Below are 15,639 nucleotides of genomic sequence, written 5' to 3'. Positions count from 1 at the left end.
GGAAGATCTACGCAGACAGAGAGAAATGGGAATCGGAGATGGGGACGTCTGGTCTTGCCGCTGTATAGTTTAGTCAACCAGAGCAAAAAGGATACTCTCGAGGCAAGGAGGAAAGAATGGCAGACAGCTGTGGTCCACTCTTCAGAGGGGTCAATGTGGGTCAGAGAAGCAGTTCGGGCACCACTGTCATCCTCCCTGGGTCATATGGCCAACTCCAAAGCCAAGGGCAAGGTCAGGCTGGTGTGGGAAGAAAGTAGGGTGTGGGCACATGACCTGTTGGAGGTGGGTCGTATGAAGTGATCTTACTCTGCCATCTGGGTTGCTAGCCCTTGGCCATCATTAGGACAATCTCAAATCACCCTATGAGGGAACAACCACCAAAGCAACAATGGCAGATGGAAGGCACGGTCTGAGAAAAACAGAGTCCGAGGACCTCTGCAGCTGTCCTGTGCCTCCTGCAGGGCCCGTGACTCCAGGCCCCTCTGGCCTGGGCCTTCCTTTCCCACAGTCCAAAGATCCCACCCCCATTCCCTCCCTCAGCAAAGAAATAGAGCCTTTGATGTACCCAGTTATGGACCTCTGTTCTTTCCTCCTTGCCAGCTTTGTCTTGGAAACACAAAGACAGTAAACAGGGGGTGGGTGAATGGAGTGCTGAGGTTTTTCTGGGAATGAGAATCAAGATAGGACTCAGGGTCTTTGGCCAGTTCCCAAATGCAATGAGTTTATCACTGCCAGGGACAGCAAGTGTACAAAGCTCTTGGCAGTGACCTCTATTGATTTATGGGGGGTTCTGGTTTGTTTCCCCTGCTCTGCAGACAACCAGTCTTAAGGGAAATGTATATCCAGAATCTGCAAAGAGCAAGAGAGCCACTGGCAAAACCAGCCAGGCCCCTCTGGGAGAATTCCTAAAGGGCTAAAGAAAAAGGTTTGCTCTTCTCTTCTTTGCTTTTTCTTGTCTCATTTTTTTTTTCTTGTATGATCTTCTTCCTTCTCTGTCCCTTTTCCTTCCCTCTCCCCCTTCCTTTCCTCATTTTCTCTTTTCCTAAAAAAGAGATGATTTCATTGACTATGAACAAGCAGAACTCCCAGGATCCACATCTGCCCCCCTGACACAGGGAGAGGCACCCACTCCAGGGAGCGTGAGTATGGCTCTCCATGGGTGGAGGAATTGATGCTCTAGTGCTCTAAATCATACTGACCATCTCAGCCACAGTTCTCAGAGGGGAATCTCTTTTCCACCCTCAGTTTTCTTCTTGGGCCTGGCTCCGGAGCAGGAAGCTTTGCTTCCATGGGAGGCTAAGGCGGAAACAAAAACAACTGGCATCGGTAGGGCCCATGACACACGTGGGAGCTGGAGGGAGCGAGCCACGCAAGGTGTCTCAAAACCACGCCTGCTACAAACCAATGTGTTGCTGGGATAGTCCTCATCGCCTTTATTTTTAGACAAAACATAGTGACCCTCACAAGCTTAGGAAAGGTAATCAGACAAATGCCTGAAGCCTTGGGCCCCAAGGATGCTGGAGCAGCTGAACCACTTAAGACCACCCTTATGTCTCCTCTTTGCTGTGGCTTCCGGAAACAGCTAAGATCTCATTTCCCAGCTTTAGAACGGCCTCAACGAGTGGAAAACCACTCAGCTGGAGCATTGCACAGCTGCCGAGAGCCCTTCTTGTGATTTTCAAGTGTCCTATTTTTCTTTTTGCAGATGTATATGCCTCATCTCTGCCCTCCATACCTCAGCTTCCTGGAACAAATCCAGACTTTGGGAACTATGGGGTACCTCGTAGTTCCTTGGTGGAAGATGAGGCTGTGGGCGGATGTGATGTTGCTGTGTGAGGTGGTGAAAAGGGAACGGGATGGCCATCCAAGGCTTAGCTTCGGGTCCTGACTCTGCCCTTTTCCAGCCTCGTCTATCACACAATTAAAGGAGGGAATATAAGTGGAAGCACCACGAAAGCTATGCGCATGCAAAATAATCATGATCATTGGCCTTCATGGTGTGACTGTCCTTGCCAGGGATACATAGGGATGAGACTGAAGACCAGAGGGTTCCTGAGGGAGGAGGACAGGTGAAGCAGAGTCCAGATGTCTTATTTTAGTTGCAGTTGTTATTTGCTCTGAATTGGTGCTTCGGTTTAAACAACCCCACTTTACAGATGAGGACACTGAAACTCTAAAAGCTTAAGTGACTTGCTCAAGTAGAGCTAGAATTTGAACTCAGAACTGTGTGACCCCAAAACTCATACTTTTCCCTTGTAACGTACTGCTTTTCACGGTCCTTGAGTTGGAGTTTTTAGGGGAGTTAGTGCTGCTTGGCTGAGACAAACAAAGTCTTCAACGTGTGGTCAGCAGAAACATTAGGGGCCTCCTCTCAAGTTCTAATCTAAGTCATCCTATGGTATAGATGCAGCAACTAGTTACCACTCCCTTTTGGGAACTACTCGCTACCACTTTTGTCAGTGATGGTAACAGCCAGGTCACCCAGGCTCTGGTTTCTCCCCTCGAAGGCCTTGCACAACTTGACTTTCATAGCAGAAGGAAGGTCTCAACCTGGCAAAGCTCTGAGGGCTGACTGGGGCCCTTGAGAAGTCGTACGTAGCAAGTCTGTATCAAAGAAAGTCATCCAGAAGATCCTTGAGTCAGTCTCATCTTCCAGGAGACTCTTGACTAACTTAAAACAAAAGTCTTCAGACTTTAGGCATCGTTAGCTAAAGTCCAATTTTCAACGTGGGTCTGCAGGAGCACAGGGGGTGGGACTGCACAGTGGTAAAGATTTGCCATGGATCTTAAGTCAGTGGCCCCTTAATAAACACAGAAGAGGCAATAGAAATGACACCATGGCAATATGAACATCCACCTGAGTCAAAGACAGTAGCTTGTTGTCCTTGTGGATACAGCTTTGGACACCATCCTAGGATCATGCGGATTCTAAATGAGAAGCTCCCGTTTGGATTTTTTGGTCTTTCTAAGCAGGACACAGGGGCCAGTTTCCATGTAATGCAGCATTCTAGTCATGAGAGAGTGTAAGAGTAAATTAGCACTTGCCTCTAACTCCAAAGCATCTGTATAAACATGTTCAATTTAACTGGCCAAAGGGCACAGTATTTTGATGCTGTTCAATCCCTATCTTTAGATAAGAGTAGCTCCGAAGACAGTTTTACATATTGCCTTTTACCTCTCCAAATACCAGGAGTATCAACTTAGGTAATTTCCGTTTCCTTGTAATGCCATGGCGTTTGGTGCAAGAGATCTATGCACTGAAGCCTCAACAAAGATATTTTGGAATTTAATTCTCTGATGCCTTCTCTCCAGGAATTACTAGTCTGTGTGGCAATAAACAGAACCCAATTACAAACAACTGATTTGTTCTTTTCAAAAAGCATCCCTCCCTCTGCTGTTCATCTCCCTAAAATAAAACCACCCACAGGATGAAATGAGTAACTCCTGGAGTAAGCAGTGCTGTGGCATTCTTTATTAAAATATGTCTGGCATGAGAAGTCTACCAGGAAATGCCCTCTAATCAAGGATTAATATCAGGAAACTTGGTCCAGTCTTGTGATACGGGCACATAATGCCACCACCTCCAACACTGGGGCAAAGATGAATGGCCTTTGCTAGGCTAGAAGACTTCTACTTCTGAGAAATCAGGGGTGAACATAAACACATGCTCCACTAGGCTCTGATGTTTAAGTAAAACAAAACGTTAGAAGCCTTGCATTTTTTAATCAGGTTGCTTTTAAATATCTAAGTTTTGGTAATAATAAAACTTTAGATCAGAGGCTTCTTGACTGGTCAAGGTGGGTGTAGACTTGAGGGTTTATTTTTCTGCTCTTGCGTCACCCTGACCTCATTTTGGCCTTGAGGTTGCTCTTTGATCATTCCATGCATGGATGATGGCCAAGTAGAGTTTCAGTAACTTAGATTGAGGTCTGCTTGAGGTAAGCGACCCTCCTATGTATTTGTATATTCCCAGAGCTAGAACATCTGGCCTTTATGGTATTCCAAGTTTTGCTGAATTGGCAAAACTTTGCTGAATTTGTAGACATTTAATTTAACCAGGATTTATCGATTACCTACTGTATGTAGGTAATCCCCAAAGGTTGTTTGGCAAGATTTTTCAAAGTGGAAAGCCAAAGGACAAATTGCCCCCCGCCCCACCCCCTTTTAAATGATAAGTACAGCTGAGAGTGTTATAGTTCCGGACTAAGACATCAAGAAAAGCTTTTTTAAACCTCGACTGTGTGTAGAGCATTACTTTAGTGTTGTAGAGACTTATCAAAGGAAAAGAAGACCAGATGCCTACTCCCATCACAGAGGTTTTATATCCAGAGGTGCTGGAAGGCACAAACACTGCAGGTACAGGGCAGGGTGGGGCATCTCAGCAGCTACTGCAGGTCAGGAAAGCAGTGGGGCTTGGACAGCTAGGAGGCCTGCATGAGAACCTGCAGGGATCAAAGCCAATGGGCTGGGTTGGTCCATCCGATTCAAGTGTCAGTCCATTTGATGGACATATTTCCAATCCAATCCAATTCAATTTAATCTAATCCAATCTCAACAAAGTGTTTTCTTAGGCCTGTTTTGTTTTGTTTATAAAGAATGATGTGCTCTTAGACAAGCCCTGCCTAATGGCAAAAAACCATCGATGCCTCCCAGTTCGTTTGCAATTTCCCTCAGTATAGAACTTCATAGCCCACAGGTTAAGGTCTCCCAGCTTGAATGGGAGAATGGATGTTCGTGATATGGATGGTTGGGGAGATAGATGAATTGAATGGACACAGTGACACAGTCCTTGGAACATCCTTGGATACGCTGAGATTTTAAAAATTGAAGCTAGGCAGTCACTGCAGTAGCCAGCTAACTCCTCTCTCCTTCCTGCATCCTGTGGAGGCTCTGGAAAAAGGCAGATGCCCTAAGAGGAAGCCCTAAGTTCTCAAAGATTCCTGTCGTTTTAGTCTCTCTTCTAAAACCTGCCAGCAAAGCTTTAGACTACATGTCCTGAGATTCAGATCTCTCTTGTCTCTAGCTCTGCCTACCATCATCTGATTTCACCCTCTTCTAGATCAAAGCCTTCAATGCTTTCTTACTGTCTTCAGGGTGAAAAAGTTCCAATTCTGTAGGATGACACTCAAGGTCCCCAAATTTGGCCTCCGTATACTTTTTCTACATTTCCCCCCAACAACTCCTCCCAAGAGCAGATATCTTCTCGAGAGAATTCTTCTTTTGATGTAGCTTGGAATTATGAGACATCCAGGAATATTAAAACCATTAAGTTTTGTAAGTATACATGTACAAATATATAGCACTTATTACTTATTCAAAGAATTTTCAGGGCTATTAGCTCATCTAACTTCTCAATAATCCTTAAAGAAGACCTCATCCCCATTTTATAGATGAGGAAACTAAGGCACAAAGATCAAGATCTTTGCCTGAGACCACATAGCAAGTGGGAGACAATGCAGGTCCACTGATATCCCATTGAGAATAGAGATTTCAATCCCTAGCATAAGGAACTGAGTCCTTTAAGAAAAACAGACCTTGCCCCATTTTTCTTTTTTTTCTCTTCTCACAAGCCTAAATCTATGAAATTGGAACAATACAGCAAATGGCTGAGGGCTATGGTCACAGCCCAGAGACCCTTATGGAAGATTTGGTCTTGGCCCAAATTTTTAAAAGAGCCAAATGGATCAGCAAAACACAAATGCAAATGCTGGGCCCATGCTGACAGGGAGTCTTGTGAAATATTTCCACAGGAAGCTAAGGCAGGCAATTAACTTGCTATAACAATGCATGTGTTCAAATAAAAAAAAAAAACCCTCAGAGAGAGAGAGCCTGTACCCCACCTCCCGTCCCTATTTCAAATGAATCCATAAATCTGGCTGAGCCTTCATCTGGCTACTGACCCCTAATAATAGGGCACACACTCACACTTCCATTGGCATTCTGACCACTGTGGGGGGGGCTTCTGACAATCGTTGGGACATCTGAGAAAGCCACCCAGAGCTCCTGATCCCAGTTGGGGTAGGGGCTTAGGTGTCATCATTCCCACTTTGTAGATAGGCAAACAGAGGAAAGCAGGTGGAAAGGACTTAAATGTATAATCCCAGACAAAGCACGTGGCAGAGACAGGAGCAGAGCCTGCTCCCCAGTTCTGGGCCCTTCTCTAGGGACCAGAGTTTCTCCAGCTGTCGGCATGCCAATCAAGCCCTCGGCACTAACCATCCACGGGCAGAGTGATCTGAGCAGCAGAGTCCTGGCCAGCAAGTCAGGAGATCTGAGTGCAAGTCTTGGCTGGTCGGGGGCTGCTAAAGACTTTAACCTCCTTTCTTTACCTGAAAGCTTCTGAATCACACCTAAGTGCCTGGTGCAGGCAGCAGTGCCGGCCCTGAAGGGCAAGGCAGTGTGGGTAGAATGGTCCAGCTGACTTCTACTCGGTCAGCTCTCTAACACTCAAACGCAGTGCAGAAACCTTTACAGATTGGTGTGTTGCTGTTACCACACCAAGAAGTCTTCTCTAACTTCCCCTCCCACCGAAACTGAAGACTAACCACTCCCAACCTTCTATCTTCTATCCTTCTGGAATTCTTGAAGCGTTTCAATGACTTTCATGCATAGGGGTCTTAAACTATGGCCTGTCGATCAAATCCAGCCCACCAGCAATTTCTTTGTCTTAGGAGCTAAGAATGGTTTTTACATTTTTAAATGGCTGAAAAAAAAAAAATCAAGGAAGAATACTATTTCACAAAAAAGTAGATGAAACTGAACTTTTCGTGTCCATAAATAAAGTTTTTTAGAACATAGCCACACCCACTCATTTATGTTGTTTACGTTATTACGTTGTTACAGTGTAGCTATTTTTGTATGGCAGAATTGAACAGTGACATAGACTGTATGACCCACAAAGCCTAAAATTTATGGCACTTTATAGAAAAAATTTAGGTTTTTTTTTTTTTTGAAACCAACCCCTGGTTTACTGCAAAAAGCAGGCTACAGAATCACCCTACTTGCATAATCACTCTATATACTTGAATTAAGGAAGAAAATACACTAAAATAGGTTTTGTTTTTTTTTCCTGGGTGCTCGGGTTACATGCAATTATCTGAAATTTTTCACCGAACATGTGAAACATTAAAGTATAAAAAATAATGTTAACAAAATTAGGAATATAAAATAGTAAATATTTGTCCTATCTTACTGTGGGCCAGACACTTTTGGTTGCTGACATGCTTCATTTCACCTAGTCTCCTTTCTACCCTATGCATAGGTATCTCTGCTCCACAGATGAGAAAGGAAGGCTCAGGCACTTTAATAACTTGTCTTAGGTCATTCTACTAGTTAGAAGCATTTTGTTTATTTACGGTAGAAACACACAGAGGGAGGAAAAGGGAACAGGTTAAAAACAGAAACTGGTTTAGGAAGAATGTTTTGTTTGAATTTATAGGAGACCATTCCTAATAGATAATGAGAAACTTAGAGATGCTTAGGGGGTCCTCATATCTGGCCTACCTCAAGGAAGAGATATAATATATTTAGAAGTACCTGAAAAATGGCAGAGCACTGTACTAGTGAAGGCTGTATATTCAGAAATTTGTCAAGGCACGACCTGCTGATTTCCAAAGATTTCCCATCGAATCTTTCTTGAATTAGAAATAGCATAAATGTCAAGAAGAGAGGATTTGGTTGACTAAACTATGGGGTTTCCACACAATGGAATACTCTGCAGGAATTAAGGAACCAGGCGATAATCATATTGTTGCTTCTAGTGTTGGCATTGTCATTTGGAGACTGCTCTTTGGTAAAGCAGGATAAAGCTAAAGAGCAATTATGTCAAGTACTGACGCTATCGTCCATGGCATCCTTAAGAAGCAGGACTCTTGGCATAGGGAAAGGAGGCACAAGTATAAGAAAGAAAAGATTAAATAAAATCCCTTGCAGTTTTCAATTTGAATAGAAAGTATCAGTATGAATTCATGATGGATTTTTATCACAAACAACAACCACCTATTTCCTAGCTCTGGCCACTGAGAAGGCCTAGAACTGATGACCAGCCCAGAAATAATGAGCATCCCTGAGCGCACAGAAAATGGTCTCTAAAAATCATTTTTCTCTAAGAAAAACCAGGAATTCTTGGAAAAATGGCTGATTCTAGGTCTGGAGCAGGACCTGGAACATCTTTGCTGGACAAAGGGATGATTCACGTCCTGAATGAGACAGAGCAGGAAGGCTTGCGACTTCATCATGCTACTCAGAACAGAGCACAACTGAAAACTTATGTTTTATTTCTGCGTTTTCCCATTTGATATTTTGGTCCATGGTTGACCGTGAGTAACTGAAACCATGGAAAGTGAAACCACAGATAAAGCGGGGGACAGCTGTATGCAGTTACTATTTGGGGAGCACCTCTATATTCCAGGCCCTGTGCTATGTGATAAAATACTATAAAGTATGACAAAAGCCCCTGCTCTCAAAAAGATTGCAGGCTAGTGAGGGAGAATGACAAGGAAACAGGCAATTTTACCAATGGACGAAGTGCCTCAAAAAAGTGAGCTCTAGGGATTAAGGAAGCGCGCGGAAGGGACGCCTAACCCTGTACAACACGGTTAGGGCACAGATGCTGGTGAGGCCGGTGAAAGAAACAGAGGCCACTAAGCCGCGTAAACTGCAAACTTTATCTTGAGAGATAAGAGGTGCCATTTCTAAAGATAAGCATCAAGTCAGTGTCTTACTTCATGTTCCCTAACTTCTTTTTCCTCCCACCATCCTACACTAGGTGACAGGACTTACGGTTTTGCTCGGTTCTCTTCATTTCTCTCCCCTGTGGGGTCCTATAAAGAAATTGAATAGTTTGCCCTCCTACAGACACTATAGCAGTCCCCCCTTACCTGAGGTTTCATTTTCTGCAGTTTTGGTTACCCTTGGTCAACCATAGTCCAAAATATTAAATGGGAAATTCCAGAAATAAACAATTCATGGGTGTTTAATTATGCACAGTTCTGAGCAGTGTGATGAAATCTTGCTCCATCTCACTCCAAACCATGCGGGACGTGAATTATCCCTTTGTCCAGCGTATCCCGCTATAGACACTCCCTGCCCATTATTCACTTAGTAGGCGTCTCAGTTATCACTTTGATTGTCGTGGTATCGCAGTGCTTGTGTTCAAGTGACCCATATTCTACTTAATAATGGCTCCGAAGTGCAAGAATAGTGATGCTGGCAATTTGGATATGCCAAAGAGGAGCCAGAAAGTGCTTTCTTTAAGGGAAAAAGTGAAAGTTCTCAACTTAAAAGGCGAGAAAAAAAGTTGTTATGTTGAGATTGCTAAGAGCTACGGTAAGAATGAATCTTCTATCGTGGAATTGTGAAGAAGGAAGAAGAAATTTGTGCTAGTTTTTCTGTCGCATCTCAAGCTGCAAAAGTTACAGCCACAGTGTGCAATAGGTGCTTAGTTAAGATGGAAAAGATGTTAAATTTGTGGGTGAAAGACATGAACAGAAAACGTGTTCCAACTGATGGCAACGTGTTGAGCCTATAGGAAGACATCAGTAAGGGATTCCCTGAAATGAGTGATACCAAGCCATTTATTGTAAGAGATGGTGGAACAGATTCAGGAATAGATTTGACTGAAAATTATAAAAATTACCGGAGAAAGAGAGAGAGCGAGCGAGCATGTGGGCACATATTCACATAACTTTCATTATAGTATATTGCGATAATTGTTCATAATTGTTCTATTTTATTAATAGTTATTGTTGTTAATCTCTTACTGTGTCCAATTTATAAATTGAACTTCATCGTAGGTATGTATGTATAGGAAAAAATACAGCATATATAGAGCTTGTTACTATCTATGGTTTCAGGCATCCACTGGGGTCTTGGAACATATTCCCTGCAGACATGGGAGGACTAATGTATTTGGAAATCACTGAGGATGCAGTGTAGGGTGCTGGTTATAAGTGTGGGCTTCACGGTTCAATGTGGGCTTGACCTATGGCCCTACCAGCTCACTAAACCCACTCAGCTGATGTTGTCTTATGGTTTCCAGATTCTACTACTAACTTATTACGGAACTTCAGATGTAGTAAAACATTGAGATTTTCCTGGAGAAGATAAAACATATAACTGTAAATTTCTATTTCTATGTAAAAATGTAACTAGGAAAACAATCCTCCTGGAATTTCATTGCACACCTACTTGGAATGGTTTCCATGGTCGGCCATATGCATAATAAAACCTGAAATTCTAACTATACACAATACCTTGGACTCGTGTTGTAGGGTGGAGTGGTGGAGTGGACAAGTGAACACCTTTCAACAGAACCATTCGAGTAGTTGAGCAAACCTGGGCATCTTCGAATGTGTATCTCCCTCCATCTTTGACGTTTTGACTGGTTATCTCGTAGCTATGAGAGTCCAAATTGATTGCACTTGGGGCCCCTGGAGCCAGAAACTCTTGCCAGATTTCTTCCACCCGCTTGGCCACATCCTGTAGGGGTTGTTTCTTGAGATCTTGGACAGCCAACCAGAACCTGAAGTGGAAGTAGAAAGAGAGTCAGTTCCAGGGGGCTTAGTTAGCATCTGGTCTCTGCTGGACGTGGTCCTAGAACTGACATCCCATGAAACTCATTCTGCTGCATCCCCCAACGTTCCCTGCTGCCACTACCAGGCAACAAAGATCGTGGGGACTGATGAAAACACCATGGTGGAGAACTGAAAAGAAGTGTTCGTTCGAAGGTCATTGTGCTTCTGGTTACCAAGAACAGCTCTGTCTCTCACCACATCGAGGTTTCTCAATCACCTTTTGGGCTGGATACTTCTTCGTTGTGGGCCCTGCCTTGTACATTGCAGGATGTTTAGCAGCAACCGTGGCCTCTACCCACCAGATACCAGTGGCCACCTCTCCCCAAGTTGTGACAACCAAAAATGTTCCCAGACGTTACCAAATGTCCCCTGGGAGGTAAAATCACCCTTGGTTGAGAACCACTGTTCTTCATAGATGTCATGACACAGGCCAAGGGGAGTTTCTTTGTCATATCTGATTAGGATCAGTTAGAGGCATCAAAATTGGGATCAGAGGCATCATAGAAGCAGATAGAATCTTGGAATCATAAAGAATATTTGAGCTGGAAAGACCTGGCTATTCATATTACAGATCGGAAAACTGGTTGATTTGCAACATCAGTGCCTAGCATGATGCTAGCACATAGCAGGTGCTCCATAAATGACTGTGAACTGAAACAAAGCTAAAGGGGCATGCATGGGGAACCTCTGCCGTAAGATTCCCCAGGGAGCACTGGAAAGAAAAACCTCCTGCTCACTTCCATGTTTGCCTCTCACGAATCCCTCAGTGTCAGCATGGCAGGGCCATTGGGAAAGCTGGGTGTGAGCACTTTTCTGCTGAGAGCAGCAGCAACCAGAGCCAAAGCTTGGTCAATAGCTCCCTAGGTCCCGAGGATGGTTTCCAAGGCAGCCCTGGGGAGGGCTTTCTGCAAGGCCAGGTATGGGTGGCACACTTTGTGCCCTGTGAACAAGACAGGCCAGTTTCCTCATCCATGAGACAGGACAGGCTCCTGGCTAAGTGATTCCCACAGCCATGGGAAACCCATGTATAGTCGAGTCAACAAAAGGGCAGGAGAAGCTGAAAAAACCAACATGGTGGAAAGTGCATTCAATCTGTCATCGAATTTCACCCAAAGTAAGATGTACTTGTTGTTTTTTAAAAGGTTAAGAATGTTTTTCTGTTGCTGTTCGTAGAAATGCCTTTGGAGCCAAGTGTGTGGCCCAAAGGCACCGCTCAGTGGCGAACTGCGGTAATGCAGCTCCCTTTCCGCAAGGAGAGAAGCCTGGCGTGTGCGTCTGCGCGCGGAACTATTACTTTTCTCCTGATGTGCCATTTGGGATTCTAATAATCGCCTTAAATAAACCATCACGGTTGCCTTGGTGACCCCGAAGAGCACAAGTGAGAGGCAGGGAAGCAGACTGAATGACTTCACCTAACCGAAAAATCAGGAAGCACAGTTCTGTCCTCCTCCTGGCCCCGCCACCGTCTTGGAATTGTTGTACCTTTTTGGGCGTCTCTTTCCTCATCTGTAAGGTGGGTACGAAGTGAGTGGAGGGATATGTGACACGGATCTAAAGAACTCCCCACCTGGTGTGAGTCTGAAATGCTTTCAGGTCCTGTGGAGCTGTGGAGCTGTGGAGGGGTCAGCGTGCTGGTCACAAGTTCCATACCCGGACAGTATGAGCCCTTGAAGTTTCTCTCTTTCTTCTCGGGTGGCCTGGGCAAAAGCTGCCTGGGGCTCTTGCCATTGTCATCTGTCGTCGTCTGACCTTCAACACCAGCTCTCTTTCTTTCTGTTGCAGGTGTTTGGAGCTCATGTCCTCTGGCTGCCCCAGGAGAGGAAACTGGCATGGCTCTCTAACCAGAGTCCAGAGGGGTGGAGATTGATGGAGCTGTACACCTGCTCAGTTGTGCAGGTGGGCCCTGGAAACACAGCTGGGGAGTGAGTGGGTCTCCTCCGTCCCCCAGGCCTGCTCCCTAGGTTCCTAAGTTCTCCCTGTCCCACCTTCTGGGTCTGCCATGAAATGAAGGAGGTAGCTGAATGTGTAAAGGTGACAGTACAGGCTTTCTTCACCTGGAGGACAGTGTTTGACAGGCAGGTGGAATTTAGGAAACCAGCTCTAAAGAAGAAGCTGGTGTGGGCTTTTCAAAGGACTGGAAGGAGTGAGAATGGGCAACCTACCAGACTAAGCGAGTCTCCTGCAGCCACATGCTGGGAAGACGGGAGAATGGCCCTCCCTCGGGAACCGCCTCATTTCACAGGGCTAGCCTACCAAGCCTACCAGACCCTGCGACCTCTCACACAAATGGATGACACCTGGGCGACTTCCTGTTCCCTCAGTCAGGTTCTCCCTTCTGCTTGCTATCTGTTGTCCCTTGTTCTAGTCTGCTCTGAGGAAGAGCCATTGAGCCTCATTGGGAAGGCCCTGAGGACCAGCAGCTTCTGAGCTGTGCAGGCTCCCCTGGTTCCTGAGGCCCCAGGGTCCCTTTTGTAGAATGATTTAGAGGTCACGTTAATGCAGATCACCCAGCTGGGTATAGAGAAGTTCTGGAGCTAATGTAAATGGAAATTTCAGAATCAAATTTAATAAACTTTTGCATTAAACATTAAAGGATTCCCTTTGTCACATAAAAATAAGAGTTAAAAAAAGGTACAGGAAGAGACAATGAGCATACTGGAGGAGGAGGGCCTGGAGGAGGAGGAGGAGAGGAAGGAGGGAGGAAGGATGACATTCCTCTCCCCGCATGCAGGGAGACCCTCTCGGCCTTCTGTCTGCCTTGGAGATGACCTGCCTTATCCCTCTCAGGTGACAGCAAAAATGCTGTCACAACAGCATCCTGACATCCCATCTGTGTTTACCATCGCCGGCTTTGAAGAACCTTTGTGTCAATTTGAAATTCAGAACAGGCTTTGGTGTTGTGTGCCATCTGCAAGCCCACAGGCCTGAGCCGGAGCTCTGAGCCCCGCCACTCAGCCCCGCTCTCCCCCAAAGAGCCATCCTCTCCCCACATTTACTATGGCTGGAAGGCCCAGTCGAGGCTTGTGCAGCTTCTGTCTTTATCAAAAGCTAGCAGGTACACTCCTCCTCGAGGACGCCAGCAGGGAGAAGGATGTCAGCAGCAGGCATCAAATTCACCCATCCTGCACTAAGCTTCTGTGGCTTGCCGCAGAAAGGCTGTCATGACTGGCAGGCTGTGAGGACTCACTGGTATCAGGAAGCCCACCTGTCCTGCTGGCCCGAGTCATCAGAGCGCAGGGAGGCGGCCCGTGTGTCCCATGCGATCTATGTCCACGGCTTAGGAATGCAGGCTGGACATTGGGCTTTACGGGGAGGCAGCCTGGGCTCAGATACCATGAGGCCGGCTGAGCAGCAGTGGATGGAACTGTGGACGGGCTGCGGCTGCTCCGGGTGGCCTCCTGGCTCGCTCAGGACCGGATACTGACAGAAAATGGGCTTTTCCCCTCATGGGTGGCTGGACCAAGAGAAGCCACACAGCAGCAGGTCATTCTCCATTTTGCCAGGAGGTGTGGGCAGCCCCTTCGTTCCTAGTTTACACAGCTTTTTATCAACTAGAATTTTCATGGGTTAGAAAAATCCAGCTTTTAGTCGCTTTGCAGAGAAAAAGCAAACTCCACACGGAAGGAAGGGTTTCTGTGCCCTCTGCTGGTCAACAGAGACTCAGGAACACGGACTCCGACTTGACTTAGGCTCTGGCTGGGCTGAAACCCTCTGGCGCCAACATTAGCAACGGCGCCAGCACCGCACCATGGAAGCGGAGTCACGTTCACCCAGCAGTGGCTGAAATGCCACGGATTGTCACAACATTGTGTGAGTCACTTCTGTCTCGATGAATCATGTGTTTGGTTAGTGGTGAATCCCACCGGGTCTGGTGAACCTTTTGAGGTCTTTCTAGAACTTGGGGCAACCGTCAGAGATGGGGGCTCTGGAGGCAAACCTGGCAACTCCCCTGTGCTCTCTTTAATTGCTTCTCCCCTCAGCTGACACTGTGCAGAACCAGGATAATCAATCTGCAGGTTAGAAGAACAACCCCATTCTCTCTGGAGACGGTGCAGCTCATAAAAAATGTACGGGGGACGCTCTTTGCTGCGGGTTTTGATTTTTTAACTCATGCCTTGCCATGGGCAGAGGGTGTCAAGCCAGGGAGGACAAAGATTTGTGCAGGGGAGATTGAGAGGGGGTAAAGGTGGCAAAGGGCTCCTGTCATCATCTTAGGACACGGTCAGATAACTCACTGGAAGTCCCTGCTTCAGAACTGGGAGGCCCCCACCTTGTGGAGGACAAGCCACATATATTCTAAAGGCCCCAAGCACACAGCTATCTCTAGGGGCCCAGCTCAGAGTGCTGCAGAGAGTGTGCTGTCACATGCTGTGGCTGTCTGCAGCAAAATGCCCTGGCCCTGCCACCTCCAGGCCCTGGAGATGATGCCCCTTCCTCATCTCACAGGCTTATCCCACCAAAAACAAAAGATCAAAGGAGACTGCGAGTTGTATTGTATTATCATAGACATCTTGGGTCCGGGGTGACTCTTTGCTGTGACAGCAACAATACCTATGTCTCTTTTGAGCTCATCTGTTCTGTATTCTGAAGCCTTGGTATAAATTCAACCACTTGGCTACTTAACTGGCGCTCCAATTTCTGTGCAAACATGTTATGATCTTAGTACCCCTTACACTGGGGAGAAGCCAAGGAGCACAGGAAGACACGTGCAGAGGCCCAGCTGAGTTCTGGTCAGTCTCCTGCTCTTCCTCCTAGGCTCCAATGCCAGTCGCCTAGGCCCTTGAGTGATCCTGGGAAGAAGGGCCAACCCCAGCGCGGCCAACATGACAGATGGGCGGGACCCTCGAGCTGTGCCACGTTGCCCAGCCCCAGGACCACAGTGGAGTTGCACCTGCTGGGCTGTGCCTAGACATGGGGTAAAACGTTTTCCTCTCTGAGTTCAGGGTCATGCTAGGTTCTAAGCCAATATCTGTGGCACGTGGACCACAGTGGAGTTGCACCTGCTGGGCTGTGCCTAGACATGGGGTAAAACGTTTTCCACTCCGAGTTCAGGGTCATGCTAGGT

General features: G+C 46.3%; 1 protein-coding gene across 5 annotated transcripts in view; it reads right to left on the bottom strand.

Moving 5' to 3' along the window:
- RGS6 (regulator of G protein signaling 6) overlaps positions 1-15,639 on the bottom strand; it is a 444,196-nt gene that overhangs the window by 28,315 nt on the left and 400,242 nt on the right. For all 5 annotated transcript variants that reach the window (XR_001518095.1, XM_015599615.2, XM_025042155.1 and 2 more), the window contains one exon: positions 10,336-10,522. Coding sequence is in view for 4 of the 5 variants with exons in the window: in XM_015599615.2 (XP_015455101.1) it covers positions 10,336-10,522 (187 nt within the window). In the remaining variant the exon portion in view is untranslated. The remainder of the gene's footprint in view (positions 1-10,335; positions 10,523-15,639) is intronic.

The sequence above is a fragment of the Pteropus alecto genome, unplaced genomic scaffold (genome assembly GCF_000325575.1).
Source record: "Pteropus alecto unplaced genomic scaffold, ASM32557v1 scaffold8, whole genome shotgun sequence".
NCBI classification, from domain to species: domain Eukaryota; kingdom Metazoa; phylum Chordata; class Mammalia; order Chiroptera; family Pteropodidae; genus Pteropus; species Pteropus alecto.
The sequence above is the reverse complement of the archived record's forward strand: the minus strand, read 5'-3'. Positions and strand labels throughout refer to the sequence as shown.